Source organism: Pinus tabuliformis, chromosome Q (genome assembly GCF_031772625.1).
Source record: "Pinus tabuliformis cultivar Carrire ecotype Pingquan chromosome Q, CPIR1, whole genome shotgun sequence".
In the NCBI taxonomy this organism is placed as follows: Eukaryota; Viridiplantae; Streptophyta; class Pinopsida; order Pinales; family Pinaceae; genus Pinus; species Pinus tabuliformis.
In genome coordinates, this window is record NC_142296.1 from 157,596,226 (window position 1) to 157,615,506 (window position 19,281).

The window sequence follows — 19,281 nt, forward strand, 5'->3', positions numbered from 1 at the left end:
GGAATCTTACAGATGAAAAATTGTTTAAATATCAATTTGATTCGATGATAAATCGCTCAAATTATCGTTTAAATGGTAAATTCAAAATTTTAAATTGTAACTTATAAACGGATTGAGAAATAAAATTATTTAAAAACCAAACGTTATTTTCTCTTTTCAGTCATTCATATAGTAAAAGATTACATGTCAAAGTTGAAAAGATTACAACTGTTTACATATTAAAGTTTTATAAAGGACTGAAACTATATAACTTGCCGTATGGAGCTTTAAAGTGGTTGCGATATATCACAAGTATTTGAGTATCAACATTTTTAAAAGTGTAGTTGTAGTTGCTTTAGCTCCGCCATGGGAACGAAGGCGAGCAGAACAATGTCGTCAGAATCTTTGCGTTCCCAGTTAATAGCTTCTTGGAGGTTTTTAATGGTTAATTTGTCTTCGTACAAACTCGGGAGTTCAGAGAATGGTATTGTGCAGGGATGTGGAAGCGGTCCGAAACTAATTTGCGCGGAGAATTATAATGTGTGGGAAGGCAGTGTGCAGAGCTTTGTTCTTCATCAGTGTGCAGAGCTTTGCCCCGTCTCCCCAGGTAAGGGACCTGCAACATTGGGAAAAGCAGTAGCAGGGTCACGCAGGGTCAGGCATAAGATTGTTAGTGTCGGAGCATTCACTGACGGGTGCACTCTTAATTTTTTTTTTTTTTTTTTTTAAATGAATTGTTAGTGACCGATAAATACCAAAAATAAACCCCTCTCCACCAGGGAACTATGTCCCATTAGGACTCGCTGAGCTAACAAAAAAATTAGAAATCTTAATAATATTTCCAGAAAATTGCAAAATTAATTTTGAATTTATAAGAAATTGGAAATATTAAACATTTTCATGAAATTTTAGTTAAAATTGCATGGAAAAATATTGAGAGTCAATAGGTGAATGCTATAGTCCACACAGACTAATAATGGTTGCTATTTTCTATTTCAATGGTGTTGCCTATCTCAACTAAATTGTTTAATGTATTTATTTCAACGGGGAGAACTAAAGTTTATTTAGAATATCACAAATACTTTATCATCTTCTGTGCATTGAAATTCTCATCAGATCTATCAAGTATAAGTAAATGTAATCAAAATATACATGGGCTTCATTTTGTCTCCTTTTTCTGTAATATAAAACATCATTGTTGAATAAATAGGCGGCCTACCAAACAGTCATTTCTAGTTGCCTTTCACCAAGAAACCAGAAAAGTAGGACAAGGAAAATCATATCTTGAAGAAACAAACTTGTCTATGGTAGAAGTTGTTCTCCTTAAAGATGTAAATTGCAAAATTGTACCCTTGTGATATATACAAAACAAAGGAACAAATGATATGATGAATAAAATTCTCATTTTGAGTTACTGTTCCATCTGGAAAGCTTTTTCTCAAACACTAATTCTCCACAACCATAAATGCTACTTAAAGAATAATAAATATTGTTTACTCCTAGACTAATAAAACGTGGTATAATTCGTTTGTCTAGACTATAACTAAAATATTGTGGAAACATTACAAGTTCCTTGGGGGAACGTTGCATGACTTCTATGAAAAATGAATATTTGGGCTGTAGTACATTGGTGACACTGAATCCCAATAATGACGGCAGACGTCTTAACATTTCTGCAACTTCCCTCCTGTATAGATACAAAAGGAAGTTACAAATTTACAGCATACACTTTTTGAGCTTGAAATGAAGCCATAGAAAATGGATGCACCTTTAGAATTATTATTCAAAATTTCTCATTTTGTGACCAAATCACTCTCTTTGTTTAATGCTTTAGAAAAGCAAATAACCGTATTCTATTACCCTGCCACAACTAAATGATATACAGACAGAATCAATAAGAGCCATGCTAAATATGAGCTATAACTCATTCATATAGTTGAATTACCAATGTCAAGCCATTCATAGGCAAATATAAAAGAGATCAATGCTAGTCCATAAGGCAAAGTAGAAAAGAAACAAAAATGTACCTTAGATCACTAATTCACTCACTGAATGCTAAAAGGGACTAAAACAAGTATATAAGCAATGGGTGAAACTGTACACAGAATTGAACATCTTCATTTAATCTCAATCTAGTTCTCACATTTAAGTTTCTAAAATATGTGAACATGTCTTTGATCAACCAGAGTTTGTTGATGGAGAGGCAAATCACTTCAATAATTTCATAAAGGTGACTTAGACACTATAACCTTGATATGAGATTCAATCAATATTTAACAAAATATATTTTCTATATTTCCCAATCATTTGTGTCATGAGATGATATATAACTATGATGATGTCAACACTGTAGTATGTTACTATGCCAAGAAATTTGAGGCTGGAGGCCTATAACCCTCCTCAATGTCTCCCACAAGGTTATTACAAACATTTTAAGAAAATGACTCAAGTCGCAAGCTTCCAAAATCATGTATTATCACCTTGCAGAGCATCAAATTGGCCAGGGAGATGAATAAGAAGGCTCACTTCCTTGAATTTGATCTTGACAAATCATATAATATAATTGAGGATTTATTGTAAGCATGCTACATGGGTTAGATTTTGTTTAGCAAAGCAATCAACACCCTTTTCTTTGATTTTTGGTAAAGGTTATTGTTAACGACCACCTCAAATCTCAAGGCATTCCTTTTTAGAGATCTGTTAGACAAAGATATACCTTGGCATCCCACATGTATGTTATAACTACACATCCCCTTGAATATTGTCTTGAGGTAGATCATAACCAAGGAAAACCTACAACATGTTGTTGGTTGATGTAGCTCGGATAGGTGTTCTAGCCTAAGGTGGTGTTAGTGAGCATAGGAACACAAGAGCAAAAAATATCTCCAAGCCCAAATTATTATTTTGAATGGAATTGTTTTAATTAAATTAATTAATCATTTTTAATTATTCCTAAGTTTTAACTTAGGGAAATAGATTAATTAATTGGTAATAATTGGGACATTGTCGATTTTCCTCTAGAGACTTCTAGAAAAGTTTCTAAGTGATCTTAGCCATCAATTAGATCATTTCAGATCTAGATCTTGGCCATTGATTTCTCAACGAGAGATTATAAAGGAAATTGATGGGAAGCCTTGGAGATCAATGATCATTGTGATTGGGGTTTGGCACCAGCGATCAATAGCAGTTGAAGCAGTAAATATTTTCCATAGTTTTTTTCATCGATATTCTTCCAATTTTTGAGATGCGGAGGAATTCCTCTAGAGATTTTCTACAGAGAGGGAGGCTGACTCAATGAGGTCATGAGGTTTCTAGGAGGACTGTGTTTTCTTTGAGAGAGGTCAATATTCCTTGTAGAGGTCGTATTTTCCAAGAGGAGGCCATACAAGATTGTCAGGAGGGCCATACGAGTTGCTAGAAGTGCCAAGAGGATGATTTTGTCCAGGCTGTGAGCATCATAGGGTCTAGGAGCCGTACATGTGGGGTCGTACAGGATGTATTTGCAAATGTGAGGCCGTGTCAAGTTGCAGAGGGAGGCCATGAGCCTTCCAGGGGTTAGATTGACTTGTGGAGGTGAAGAAATATTTTGCCAAAGCTTTGTCAGGGTTTGGCAAGCAATATTGTAATATTTATCAATTGCAGAATTTGCTGAAGATAATAATAAAACCCTTAGATCTAAAGAATTGGTTTTCCCTTTGGGTTTTTTCTAGGGACATTTTGTCCAAAAATATTGTGTCCATTTTGTGATTGGTTTTCTATCAGAGTTTCCACAATTTATTTTGGTGAATATTGCAATCGTGTTTTTATTCAGTATTTGCAGTAAAATAATTTTGCTCATAATTAAATACATTGGATAATTACCAATTGATTGCAATAAGCGATATTTTTATCGATTCCTCACATGGTATTAGAATAGATCTAAAGCGCCAAGGTTTACCAGAGTATATCAATGTAGGGGTTTGGAAGAGGAATCCAAGGGTTTAATACCCAAATTGATTTCTTCAGTTTGTTCTAGATTTACTTGGAGGAATTTTACTAGTGTTATTTTTTGCAAGAGAGGCTGAGATTTTCTGCCACGCTATGAGGGTTTCTGGAGGGTCGTGTTGCCCAGATCTAGCCATATGTGTGGAGTTGTTCAGGTCGTGTCGACGGATGAAATACTTCTGGAGGGCCAAGAAGGTGAGGTTGATTTTTTTTGAGAAGGTCGAGACTTCCATAGGCTAGATCATGAGGCTAGTTTTCCAGCCAAAGGCCACACGTGAAGGTCATATTATTTTCCAAGAGAGCTGAAAATTATGAGAGCAACGAAAATCACTTGCAGAGGGAGATCGTGAGGTTTTACAAGCACTTTTGTTAGCTGGTAGAAAATATTTATTTTTTATTTTCTCTCGAGGGGTTCAGTAATGGCTTCAGCAGGATTGAGGGACCAATATACGTTGGATGGTGCATCTAACTTTGGTGTTTGGAAAATCCAGTGCCTTATTATTTTGGAAGAACATGGGCTGAAGGAGTTTGCTACGAATTATATTGCTATACCAACAAATCCTATCATGCTACATGAGTATCAGAAAGATGATGCCAAGGTCAAGTGTATTATTTTAGATGGGTTTAAGGACCACATTGTTCCACATTTTGCGGAAGAAAATACGACCAAGAAAATGTGGGAGACCATCAACAAACTTTTCTAGGATAAAAATATAAATCGGAAAATCTTCCTAAGAGAGAAGCTCAGAAGCACCAAAGAAAATAAAGGAGAGAACGTTTTTAGTTATCTCACTTGCATCAGGACAGTTAGAGATGAGCTAGCATCCATTGTTGAGAAGGTTAATGACGAAGAGCTTGTGAGAACATCCTTGAATGGGTTTCAGAAGCAGTGGGATGTTTTCGTGCAAGTGGTTAGTGGAAGATCTGATTTTCCTAATTGGGACCACTTGAGGAACAACTTCACAAAGAAGGAGCTTCGGCTGAGCCTTGTGAAAAGAAACAATGGTAATAGTAGTAGTTCCAAGTAGAAGGGAGATGATAGTGAGAATGCCACTCTTGTGAGAAAGGGAAAAGCGAAGAAGGGATTTAGTAAAGGGTCTAACTTCAAGGAGGAAAAGAACAAGGACATGTCGAAGATCAAGTGCTATTTCTTTCACGAGTTTGGCCATTACCACAACAATTTCCCACACAAGAGGAAAGGTGACAACAAGGGAGAGAAGCAGACAATGGCATGTGAAAATTCTTTGAATGCAACAATTGGAGTTTAATCTTCTAATTGTTAGCAATTTATTTGTCTTCTGAATTATTATTCAACAAATAAGAATTAAATCATTGATGCATTATTCACAATAAAAACGCTACGAAAATATAAAATACAAATATGAGAAATAGATGCACACACACAAAAATTGACACTATTGTTTTTGGACAATCGTCCTTGGAAAAACCCCGAAGGGAAAACCGGTGCAACAAATGAGAGTTTTATTATTATGCAACAATTTGAGAAAAATATTACAATTGGTTTCCCAACTGCAAACCTCCGTAAATATAATTGCAAAATATGTTGGAGATGCAATATCTCATTTTGTAACTCAATCTGGCCCTCTCCTGACAACTCGCACTATTAGCAATTTATTTGTCTTCTGAATTATTATTCGACAAATAATGATAAATTTACTATTGCATTCTTCACAATAAAAAATTTGTGGAAAATAAAATATGAAACAGAGAAATATATGCACCCACAATATATAACAGGTGTTTTTTTGGACAATTTTCCCTAGAAAAACCCCAAAGGGGAAAGCCAGTGCAACAAATGAGGGTTTTTATTAATTCTTCAACAAATTCAAGAGTACAATAATCTACTTGCCAAACTGGCAAGGCTCTAACAATCTTCTATTGGCAAAATAATCTGGAAGACACCCTTGTCTCCCTCTACCACTGATCTGGCCTCCTAGCCTGCTTGCACTCTCCCTGGCCACTCACACTACAACCCAGAAATGCACACTACCTAGCTGAACAAATTTGTATAACCTCGAAAATGCCTCTAGGTGAGATGTCTAGCCTCCCTCTGTGAAAATTCCTAAACTGGAATCCATACTGCAACAACTGACGATATTTCTCCTATTTGTTAAATTCCTTTAAACAAATTACTTGTAGTTTCCTAAGACAAATATTGAAATACATACTTTGCAGCCTTCAATTAATTAAATATAATGCGGAAATAAGAAACTGATCAAGAAAGAAAATACAACACAATGACACAGTTATTTTTGGACAAACGTCCCCGGAAAAACCCAATGTGGGAAAACCGGTACAATAGATGAGGGTTTCTTTATTATTCTTCAACAAAAATTGTGAAAATTCCTAGATCTAACAATCTCTGGAATCCTACAGCAACTAGCTGAATGTACTTCACCTAGATCGTAAATATCATTACAAACTTATTTCAGATTTCTTCTTGAAACATTGAAGTAAATTATAGAAGCAACCTACACCAAATTAAATATAATTTTGAAACATAGAAATTGAGCAAGGAAAATAGAAACACATAGGACACCGTTATTTTTGGACAATAGTCCCCGAAAAAACCCAATGCAGGAAAACCAGTGCAGCAACTCTGAGGGTTTTATTAATATGCAGGAGAAAATCTGAGAAAAATTCTAGGATTCTCAACTAGCAATCTGATAAAGAGAGAATACTAGATGAAAGAATGGTGAAATGATCTCACCCTATCACTGGGAGAATCAGTGATTGATCTTGCTGATCTGGAGGCTCTGCGTCACCATCTGCGTGGCCTCCGTGCGGAACTTCATCACTCTCGACAGTTTCTGTGTCACCCTTGATGGGTATTACATTGCCCCTCTTCTAGATCCTCTGCTGGTTCAGAAAATCGATCTTCTGCCTCCCGGACTCACAACTAGACTTTCGGCAACTGAAACTTGACTTCCCTTAGTAGGAAACTCACCTTCCCCTCAAGGACTGCGTTGCCTCTGCATCAGCACTACGTGGGCCAGCGTCGGCCTTTCTCTGGACGTTTTTCTGTCCTCCCTCTACCATGTACTCTCCAGAAATTCCTTCTTTCGGATTCTCACTGTCTCTCTAGTGCAAGAAATCTCCTTAATCGATTTTTCCTCGTGAGAATTTCTCATTTCAGAAAATCAATTTTCTTGATCTCTTAGTGTATTTCCAAATCACCCTCAAACCCCTTCTTATATCTTTCTATTGGACAACCAAAAGCCTAGATTAATTCCTAATCAAAGGCTCAAATCATTTTGGCTTGATCCATGTCTTTTTCTAGAAGTTTCACTCATGATTAGATTAATACCCATTAATATTTTAATTTTCCTAAGTTTAAACTTAGGAACTCCATTAAAAATATTAATTATTTTAATAAAATCACTTTTGGGTGGAATTTCCCAAAATGCTTTCTAGGTTCTTTGGAATGCATGTGCCTAAGCCTCCCTACAAAATTTGAGGCTTAGAGCACATCTAATGCTACCCCAAATTAGCACTCCCTCTTAGCGAGGAATGTGCTCTAGCAATAGACTGCTGCTGCATACTGCTCTGACTCTAAAGTATTTTCCTCTGCGTTGTTGATGTCGGACATGTTGTTCACCAACTACTGCATTGTTGCTGCAACTGTACTACAACTTGTTGAATTTTCTAAGTCTATCCGTTAGAAAATTAATCTGTATTCTGCTGGTTTATTTCTTCTACTTGTTTAAATTTGAACAAGTTATTTAATACATTTAAATACCAAAATAAACACAATACAACCACAACATCTACAGATCAACAACTGAAAGAAAACAAGCACACAAATGCCCTCGGAAAAATCCAACTTGGGAAAATTGGTGCAACTATTCTGAGGGTTATATTATTATGCAGTCTTTCTAAGTATAGCTGGGTGCCTAACTGACTCACCTGATAGAGAAAAATACACGGCAACAATACCTCTATATTTGGAAACAAGTATTCAGAAAACCTGTCCCACGAAACCCTCTTTGGCACAATTGAAGCTCAGCCTTGGCGCTTCTAGCCTTTGCATCAGCCCTAGGACCCTCTGTGTCGGCCCTCTGAGGCACTACGCAGCCTCTGGGACCCTCTATGTCACTCCAGCAGCCTCTGCGTGGATGACGCAATGGCTCTGGCTTTTGTGCTGTCTTTGCTAGGCTCTGCGTAGTCTGGACTGGCTGCTGCTCTCGCTCTCTTTGCTTCTGTGCTGGTCTCTCAGTACTGTCTTTGCCTCTCTTCTTCATACTCGCTCTAGCAAAATGAATGCTTGATCACATTAGTGTATCTTCCAACTGACCCTCAAGCCTCCTCTTATACTTTTTTTGTTGGTCCTTCAACAGCTGAGATTAAATCTCTAATCAACGACTAAGATTAGATTTGGCTTGATCCATGACTTTTGGAACCTTCTAACCTAGTTTTATATTAATACCCATTAATATTTTATTTTTCCTAAGTTTAGACTTAGGAACTCCATTAAAAATATTAATTATTTTAATATCTTCCAAACTGAGTACAATCTGTCCAAACCATTTCTAGGTCTTGGAGATTTCATGTTCTTTAGCCTCTCCATCAATTTTCATGGCAAGAGTACATCTAATACTACCCCAAATCAACACTCCCTCTTAGCGAGGACTATGCCCTAGTAATACTCCTCATTGAGTATCACACTGATTATTTGGCACTGGTACCTGTGCTGATGCTAGGCCTCCTTGCCCAACATCCTCTGCACTGCTGCATCCTATATGCTGCCCATGGCCCTGCCACTGCCACTGCCACTGCTGCATCCGTACGACAACTCCCTCTGTATCCATGCTGCTACTGGTCCATTCTCCCAACACTGCATCTGCACTGCATCCCCTTCTCATCATGCTGCATCGTGCTACTGCATACTGCTACCTCACTGCAACTCGGTTACTGAGAAGTAAGTAATTGATCCACCCAACTTCTGACATCCCGTTAGGCTAGAAACACTCCTGATGCTAAAGCTCTCTCTGTCGCTAACAAGTGCTCCCTCTACTGACCTCTGCGCTGCTGCAACAACTCCCTGCATCTCGCACCGTTGCACACCTCTTTGTGCCATCCTGCATTGGTGCAACACTCTTCGTGCCTCTCACACTATTGCAACCTGCTAGCCTCGCGTTGCCCAGGGACTCCTACACTATAGCACTCTTCGCTGCTTCATCCGTATTCGTCTCTATCAACATCCGCCAGTCCTGCTACTCCTCTTCAGGGCTCCCATAGCAAGGTATAATCTAAGAGGTCCTCCTGGAAATCCTTCTGCCAACTGTCAAGTTGCTCCTTTCCGATCGTCTGTGCAACTGCAACACTAATTTGGATTCCTTGGCTAGAAATCTGCCTTGGCAGCAACTCCCTCTACCTTTGTCTTGCCCTATTAGGTACTGTTCTAACCATAGTACCCCACCAACTTAGCTCCCGCAAACTGGCCACAGCTTCCTTCACCCCAGTGACTAAAGGATTGAGCCTCTTGGCTCTGCGCAATCCCGACACCGGCAAATCATCTCCCTCAGCCGACTGCGTCAGTGCCCCTAGCCTCTGCATGAGCCTTTCTCTGCCCTCCTCAACCTCTGCGCTAGCCTTTCTCTGGCCCAGACTGATGACGCAGTCCCTCTGCGTCAACCCTTCCTCTGTCACTTTTGCAAGGATCAGCTACTGTTACTCGGGATAGTTGATTCTGCTGCAAATGCTCTGCTTAGCTGATGCCTTTAGTTTCCCTGTGATCTGCAACCACCCTTTGATACCATGTTGAATTTTCTAAGTGTATCCGTTAGAAAATTAATTTGTATTATGTTGGTTTATTTCTTCTACTTGTTTAAATTCGAACAAGTTATTTAATACATTTAAATACCTAAATAAACACAATACAGTTACAACATCTACAGATCAACAACTGAAATAAAACAAGCACATAAGTGACACCGTTATTTTTGGACAAACGTCCTTGGAAAAACCCAACTTGGGAACACCAGTGTAGCTATTCTGAGGGTTATATTATTATGTAGTATTTCTGAGTACAACTGGGTGCCTAACCAGCTCACCCGATAGATAAAAATACACGGCAGCAATACCTCTATATTCGGAAACAAGTATTCAGAAAACCTGTCCCATGAAACCCTCTTCGTCACAATTGAAGCTCTGCGCTGGCCCTTCTGGCCTTTTGCGTCACCCTCTTGCTAACTTGTGTCAGCCCCAGGACCCTCTGCGTTAGCCCTCTAAGGCATTGCGCAACCTCTGAGACCCTCTGCGTCACTCTAGCAGCCTCTGCGTGGATGATGCAGTCCCTCTGGCCTCTGCACTATCTCTGCTGGGCTCTGTGTAGCCTAGGGTGGCTGTTGCTCTCGCTCTCTCTGCCTTTGCGCTGGTCTCTCAATACTGTCTCTGCCTCGTATTCACTGACCCTCGCTGCTGATCATTGATTCAACTTTGCTTAGCAACCCCGCTCTAGCAAAATGAATCACTGATCACTCTGGTGTATCTTCCAACTGACCCTCAAGCCTCCTCTTATACTTTTCCTATTGGTCCTTCAACAGTCGAGATTAAATTTCTAATCAACGCCTAAGATTAGATTTCATTTGATCCATGACTTTTGGAACCTTCTAACCAAGTTTTATATTAATACCCATTGATATTTTATTTTTCCTAAGTTTAGACTTAGGAACTGCATTAAAAAGATTAATTGTTTTAATATCTCTCAAACCGAGTACAATCTGTCCAAACCATTTCTAGGTCTTGGATATCTCATGTGCTTTAGCCTCTTCACCAATTTTCATGGCTAGAGCACATTTGATGCTACCCCAAATCAACACAACTCCCTCTCAAATGCTGCATCTACTATGCTGCTAGCTTTGCCACTGCTAATACTGCATCCGCATTGCAAATCAGTTGCTAAGAGAAGCAACTGAAAACAACCAAGATTGGACAAGTATCCAGTGGACACACCTCGGTGCTGAAAGTCTGACTGCTGCTAGTCCCGCGCTGTCTTCTGAAGCCATTGCGCTGCTGAACCTCTGCACTGTGCCTCCACGCACTGCTGCCTCTCTACTCTGCGCTTGCTCACATTCTAGCGCTACTAACCACTGCATCTATTGAATCAACACCCCATGGCACCAACTAAAAACTCCTCCATCCCGATACTACTAATCATGGGCTCCCGTAGCAAGGTGATGATCCAAGAGGTGGGCTCCTCAAGGATCCCGCCCATTTGTAGCTCTATCGAACTACAGTTCTATATCAGCTCACCTCCCTCTTGGAGGTATCTTGGCTGTCATGGTGAACTCCTCCTGTTCAATATTTGCGGCTGCAAACTTAGGAGCATGCTTCTCATCCTTGTCCTTTTTCTTCAAAGGACACTCGAATGCATAGTGGCCCATCTCACCACATTTGAAACATTTCACCTTGGAGACATCCTTCTTTCGTCTTTGTTGCCCCTGTTGTCCCTTCGATGCAAGGGTTGCGTTATCCTCCTCCTCTACTTTGGGCTTCGACCCACTGTTGCTGCTGCTTCCGTCAAGTTTGACCTTGACCAGGTCTCTCCTCAACTCTTCTTGTTTTAGAGATGCCCACATCTCGTCCCAATTTGGTAAGCTGCGCTGCCGAGAATACTCTGGACAAAGACTTGCCATTCATCCGAGACGAAATTTAGAGCCAGTCTCACTAATTCCGAATCCTAAGGTGTGTGCCCCGCAGCCGACAACTCATCACGGGTCTCCTTCAATTTTGTGAGGAATGGATCCACAAGTTCTCCCTTCTGCATCTGCACAAATCTCAACTTCTGTTCTAAGTACATCTTTCGCTGCTCGGAAGATCCTTGATACAATGTGGCCAAGGCATCCCACATCTCCTTAACAGTCTCTCTGCTAGCAACGTGACATACCACATGATCCTTGACTCCATCTAGGATCATCCTCTTCGCCTTCGCCATCTCAGCTCTGTACTTCTTTAGTGGATCTGCATTCGCAGGGACAACTACCACACTATCAACATATGTTTTGAAGGCATGTTCAATTAGAAGGAAAGACATTCTAGCCCCATCCAACCTATCTTCATCCCTCAAGCCACTGATTGCCATATCCTCTGAAAATTGTTGAGCAACTCCCTCTTTCTCCCTACTACGTAGCTTCTAGGCTGGCTTACGCACTCCCATGGAGCTAGTAAGTCTGTTGTTTCTCTGTTGCTCAACAATTGAGAAACACTGATTTCCTCGGTAAGAAATCACTGAGGAAGTATTCCCTCACTATGTGATTTGCTTCCTTATTCTGACGACTTTTCTTCCCAACACTCAGCTTGCAGAAAACTAGGTCCCTCTAGCTCTTGCGTTGATGCTTTGCGTGGTTCCTTTTTCCTTGGCAAATTCTCGATCCGACAATCTTACCTCTCTATCGGCTCACTCAGAGAGAGACCCCTACGAAAATATAGTCCTCCTGGCTAGAACTGCACGATCCCTTAGGGGATTCGCTGCTACTTGCTACAGCAAGTTGGCCATTGCTTTAGTGCTAGATCTGTTGTTCTTGTTTCACATCAACATCTCTGATACCATGTGAAAATTCCTAGATCTAACAATCTCTAGAATCCTACTACAACTAGTTGATTCTACTTCACCTAGATCATAAATTACATTACAAACTTATTTCAGGTTTCTTCTTCAAACATTGAAGTAAATTACTGAAGCAACCTACACCAAATTAAATATGATTCTGAAACATAGAAACTGAGCATGGAAAATAGAAACACATAGGACACCGTTATTTTTGGACAATAGTCCCTAGAAAAACCCAATGTGTAAAAACTAGTGCAGTAGCTCTGAGGGTTTTATTATTATGCAAGAGAAAATCTGAGTACAATTCTAGGATGCTCAACTAGCAATCCGATACAGAGAGAATATTGGACAAAAGAATGGTGAAATGATCTCACCCTGTCATTGGGAGAATCAGTGACTGATCCTGTTGATTTGGAGGCTCTGCGTCACCATCTGCGTGGCTTCTACACAAAACTGTGCCACTCCCGGTAGTTTCTGCGTCACCCTTGCTGGGTATTACGCTGCCCCCTCTTCCGGATCCTCTACTGGTTCAAAAAATCGATCTTCTGCCTCCCGGACTTGCACCCCGGCTTCCGACAACTGAAACTCGACTTCCCTTAGTAGGAAACTCGACTTGCTCTCAAGGACTGTGGTGCCTTTGCGTGGGCAAGCATCAACCTTTCTCTGGATGTCTTTCTTTCCTCCCTTTGCCTCGTACTCTCTGGAAATTCATTCTTCCAGATTCTCACTGCCCCTCTACTGCAAAAAATCTTTTCAATCGATTTTTCCTCTTGAGAACTTCTCATTTCAGAAAGTCGATTTTCTTGATCTCTCGATGTATTTCCAAATGACCCTCAAGCCCCTTCTTCTATCTTTCTGTTGGACAACCATGTTGGCATTATGATACATATGTTGTACTTGATGGCAACCCACTCATCTCAGATAATAAATTATAATGTAGAGAAAATTTCACGCACTTATATGCAGAGAAAAGTTTATTTCATGTAGAGAAAAGTTCACGCACTTTTATGCAGAGAAAAGTTTATTTCATGTAGAGAAAAGTTCACGCACTTTTATGCAGAGAAAAGTTTATTTCATGTAGAGAAAAGTTCATGCACTTTTATGCAGAGAAAAGTTTATTTCATGTAGAGAAAAAGTTCACGCACTTTCATGCAAGGAAAAGCGCGTATATGTTGGAGAACTTACCTTTGGTCCATGGTAGTTAGTCCTTGGTATTTGAACCTATGGTTTTGGACCATGGTACCTCGTCAGAAGTGTTGATCCCAAGTATTGGGTTCGTGGTATTGGTTTATTATGGTTTTGGTCCGTGGTATTGCATGTAGAGAAAAAGTTCACGCACTTTCATGCAAGGAAAAGCGCGTATATGTTGGAGAACTTACCTTTGGTCCATGTTAGTTAGTCCTTGGTATTTGAACCTATGGTTTTGGACCATGGTACCTCGTCAGAAGTGTTGATCCCAAGTATTGGTTCATGGTATTAGTTCGACAGCTTTTGATCCTATGGTTTTGGCCCGTGGTATTGCATCCAAAAGTGTTGATCTCACGCACTTTCATGGTTGGTTCATGGTATTAGTTCGACAGTTTTTGATCCTATGGTTTTGGCCCGTGGTATTGCATCCAAAAGTGTTGATCTCACGCACTTTCATGGTTGAACAATTTTTTTTGATCCTATGGTTTTGGACCGTGGTATTGAGAAAGGACTAAGGCTATAAAAGAGGAAGGAGATCATTTGACAAAGCATCTTCTGAATTATTGAATATCTGATAAAGTGCTAGATCTGGAATATTGTGATTGGGTTATGGTGCAGATCTGGATTTGAATGAAGAAGGAACCTGAGCGTAAGGAGAAGGATAAGTTCTATTGATGGGTCAAAATCTTAAGGCTGGAATAGTGGTATCTCTATATGATTTTGATCTGTGATATGTGGCATACACTTGATCTATAAATCTAATAATCTGGGTCTGAATTATTGATGCATGTTTTATTTTACACATGTTATGATCTGGGTATGTCTGATGTATGGAACAACTGCAAAGTTATAAGGAAATATTTGCAGATCTGTATGCGGGTTGGCTTTGGTGAAATCAGAGATTGATGATGCAAGTGTAGTTGATTTTTTTTTTTTTGATGTTCTTGGATCCAGTCTGAAAATTAATGAAAAGTGGTCCTTGAAAGAAAAGAAGTAGGGGGTTGTAGCTCCCTTCCAGGAGAGACTGGAAAACGAGAGAGAGAGTTGTAGCTCTCTGCAGGTTGTAGCCTGCGTACTGGTAAAGGATTGCACCAGTACAAAATCATTGTAAAAGGAGTTTCTTATTAAAAGAAGATAGAGACATATTGCAGCAGGTGGTTTTCAACCACATTGGGTTTCCACCTTATATCTGGTGTTCTTTTGTGTGACTATTTGATTTTCTTGTTCCTGCTCATTATTTTATGATTCTGACATACAAAGTAATGATCAATATTTGAAGAATTATTCAAAGTATAAATAAGGAAGATATATTGAAAAGAATTTGATAACACTGATTCACCCCCCCTCTCAGTATTATTTCCAACAATTGGTATCAGAGCAGGTCCTTCTGAAGAAGCTTGATCGCTTGAAGGAAGATCTAACATCATGAGCAACTACGAGAGGGAAGCATCAATCAGGGCACCGATTTTTGATGGGACAAACTTCGTATATTGGAAGGTAAGAGTTACTGCCTATCTTCAATCTTTGGGTACAAAAGTATGGGACATTATAGAAACAGGGTATACTTTTCCATCAGCTACTCCTACAGATTCAGCTGAGAAGAAGAAATATGAAACAAATGCAAAGGCGGTTAATACTCTTCTAGGATGTCTATCTCAATCTGAATTCGTGAAGGTTATGCAATATAAATCCGCAAAAGAAATATGGGACAAGATTGTTTTGAGCTACGAAGGAGATGAACAGGTAAAACGTGCAAAACTTCAAACCCTCAGGATTCAGTATGAGAATCTCAGAATGTATAATGATGAAAGTGTGGCTAACTATTTTCTTCGTGTGGATGAGATTGTTAATTGTATGAAAAATTTGGGTGAAGAAATAAAAGAGGCTGTTGTGGTTGAAAAAGTTCTAAGATCTTTGTCACCTAGGTTTGAATCTAAAGTTTCTGCTATAGAAGAAAAGGAGAATCTACAACATCTTAAAATGTCACAACTACATGGAATTCTAACTGCTTATGAAATGAGAAAAGGAGGTCCATCTGACAGGAAAGAAGCTGCCTTCAAGGCTTCAGGTAAAGGAGAGTACTATGAATCAGGACATGGGTCAGAGGAAGAAGAAGAATCAAATTTTGTCAGAAATCTTCAACGGGGTGCTGGACGGTTCAGAGGTAAGTTACCCTTCAAATGCTTTTCTTGTGGAAGAGTAGGTCACTATGTTGCCAAATGTCCTCATAAGGATAAGATCGACAAGGGAAAGGAACCTATTAGATGGAACAAGAAACAGAATGCAAATAAGAAAAGCTACTACACTCATGAAGACAGTGATGGTCTATCAAATAGTGATGAAGATGAACAAGGTAATGACTATAAACTTTTAATGGCATTTGAAGATGATGATTACATGGATGCTATAGATGTGGATAGGTTTTATGAAGAGATTTCTAGACTTAAGACATGTATAGAAGAAAAGAATATGATCATTGATACTCTACAATTTCAAATTGATGAAAAAGAAAAATATCTTGAAAAGTTAGAAGGTGAAATTGTTGGCCTTAGAAAAGAAATTGAGAAAACAAAGGCTATTAATCTTAAGTTTGTCAAAGGATCTAAAACTCTGGATGAGATCATCAATGTACAGCGTTCTCCGCTAAACAAGACAGGTCTGGGGTATAATGGAGAAACATCTCAAGCATCCACCTCAAAGAGTTATCTTGATGCAGCAAGAAGGAATGAGCAAAAGCACAATGGAGATCATCAGGTAAAGCAGGGACGAAATACATCAAGAACGAACAAAGACTATCAGGTAAACCAGGGGCAATCTGTCTTAAGGATGAACAAAAGCTACAACCAGCCACAGGTAAAATCTTCTCAATTTGCTTCAAGAATGGATGACAATAGAAATTACAATCATTTGGCCGGTATATTTGATAATCGCAGAAGTTTCTTCAATGGGCAATGTTTCTCTTGCCATAACTTTGGTCACAAAGCAGCTCAATGTGTTGCATATAAAACAATCATGACTAGAGAAGCTCAAAAACAAAGAAGTATGATCGGGATTACAAAAAGGACCTATAACAACTTTTCGGCTCTTGAAAATGAAGTTGAATGTTCTATTTGCAATAACTTTGGTCATGAATATTCTGAATGCAGGAGCAGGTTTCAGCAGACAAAGGAACAAGCCTCAAGCACTAGAACATGGAGAATAAAGGAACCACAAACAGAAAGATGTGGGATAGCCTTTTATGCAGAGGGACAGGAAAATCTATGGTACATCGACAGTGGATGTTCGAAGCATATGACAAGTGATAAAGAAAAACTTGAATCATATTCTGCTTTAGAAAAGGGAAAGAAAGTTTCTTTTGGAAATGATACTCCAGCAGCTATAAAAGGAAAAGGCACAGCTCAGTTAAAAGAAAAGGTTAAAGCTGGAAATGTTTTGTATGTTGATGGCTTGAAGCATAACCTTCTGAGTGTCAGTCAGATGTGCGATCAAGGAACCGAGGTAATATTTCGATCAAATGGATGTAGCGTTCGTGATCTTGATACAGGGAAAACAATGATCAAAGGTAGAAGAACTCCAAATAATCTATACATATTTGAAGAAGGACAACAACAATGCTATTTAAGCAAGGATGATGAACATTGGTTATGGCACCGGAGGTTGGGGCATCTAAGCTTTTCACAAATAAGGAAGGCATGCAAATATCAGACAGTTTGTGGTCTTCCAAATATCAAAATTCCAGACAACACTATATGCAAATCATGTCAATTTGGTAAGCAAACCAGAACCAACTTCCCGGAGAAGGAAGGATCAACCAGCAGGCCTCTTGAACTAGTCCATACAGATGTATGTGGTCCTTTCAGGACGAGGTCACCTCGAGGAGAAGAATACTTGATATTATTCATTGACGATTTCTCCAGGTTTGTTTGGTTAGGACTTTTGAAGCACAAAGACGAAGCATTCGAAAAATTCAAATCCTTCAAAGCCTTGGTTGAAAATGAATCAGGTTACAAAATTAAGTGCCTCAGGTTCGACAGAGGTGGGGAGTTTACCTCAAATGAATTTTTCGATTTCTGTGAAGAACATGGGATAAGAAGGGAATTCTCTACAACTAGAACTCCTCAGCAAAATGGAGTGGTGGAAAGGATGAACAGAACAGTCCAACAAATGGCCTGTGCTATGCTTGATGAGTCCGGAACTCCCGCAACTTTCTGGGGTGAAGCTGCATATGCTGTGGTTGTTATTCTCAATAAAACAAATGTCCGAGTGAACAGCACTCAAACTCCTCATGAACTCTGGTATGGTGAGACTCCTTCGGTAAAACACTTCAAAATATTTGGGAGCAAATGCTATATTAAGAATACTGATGAGCAACTTAGCAAACTTGAACCTAGAGCAGATGAAGGCATTCTTCTTGGTTATTCTCCACACAGCAAAGCATATAAGTGCTACAATAAAAGACTTGGAAGAATTGTTGACAGCATTGATGTAGTGGTTGATGAAAAAGGATACATTCCTAGGCAAGTAAATCATGAAAATATCGAAGAAGATGAAGACTACCCTCAAAGACAGAATGATGAAGAAGAAGAACCTCAAGAAGCACCAGAGGAACAGATAAGGGTAGAAGAGAAGACTCCATCTAGGTACGTTCAGAAGAATCATCCAGAATCTCAGATTTTGGGGCAAAAAGAAGCAGGTGTACAAACAAGAAGAACAATTGCAGAAGCTTCAAGCTATTTGGCATTACTCTCATCCACTGAACCACAAAATGTAAAAGAATCATGCAAAGATGAATGTTGGGTCAAAGCAATGGATGAAGAACTTGAGCAGATCGAAAAGAACAACACTTAGGAGTTGGTTCCTAGACCAAAGGATAAGAATGTTATAGGGACAAAATGGGTCTTCAAAAATAAGTTGAATGAAAATGGGGAAGTAATTAGAAACAAGGCCAGACTTGTTTGTAAAGGGTATGCGCAGCAAGAAGGAATAGATTTTGAAGAAACTTTTGCTCCTGTTGCAAGACTTGAGGCCATCCGAATGTTCCTTGCTCTCTCAAGCTTTCAAAAGTTCAAAGTATTTCAAATGGACGTGAAATCAGCCTTTCTGAATGGAGACTTAGAAGAAGAAGTATACATTGAGCAGCCAGATGGTTTCATTCTTGGAAATGATCCAAATCTTGTATGCAGATTGAAAAAGGCTCTCTATGGTCTTAAACAAGCTCCAAGGGCTTGGTACTATCGTTTGGACAAATATCTTCATCAACAAGGTTTTTCAAAAGGATCAGCAGATAGCAATCTTTATATAAAAATTGAAAATGACAAATTGCTGATACTTGTTGTGTATGTAGATGACATTATCTTTGGCAGCAATGAAGAATCTATGAGTCAAAGCTTTGCCTTGGTGATGCAGAAAGAATTCGAAATGTCCTTGCTTGGAGAATTGACATATTTTCTGGGCCTGCAAATCCAACAAAAGGAAGGAGGGATCTTCTTGTCTCAAACCAAGTATCTCAAGCATATTTTGAAGAAATATGGCATGGAAGATGCAAAACCAGTATGTAC

The 19,281-nt window shown here is 39.2% G+C and overlaps 1 protein-coding gene across 2 annotated transcripts in view; it reads right to left on the reverse strand.

Annotated features, from left to right (window-relative positions):
* Positions 1-273: 273 nt before the first annotated feature.
* Positions 274-19,281, reverse strand: part of LOC149218735 (uncharacterized) — a 206,542-nt gene continuing 187,534 nt past the window's right edge. Inside the window, exon 5 of one of the 2 annotated variants that reach the window (XM_089382456.1) lies at positions 274-595. In XM_089382456.1, coding sequence (XP_089238582.1) covers positions 496-595 — 100 coding nt within the window. In that variant the 3' untranslated portion in view covers positions 274-495. Of the gene's footprint in view, positions 596-1,365; positions 1,667-19,281 lie in introns of those variants that run through there. The other variant, XM_089382455.1, reaches the window with a different exon arrangement.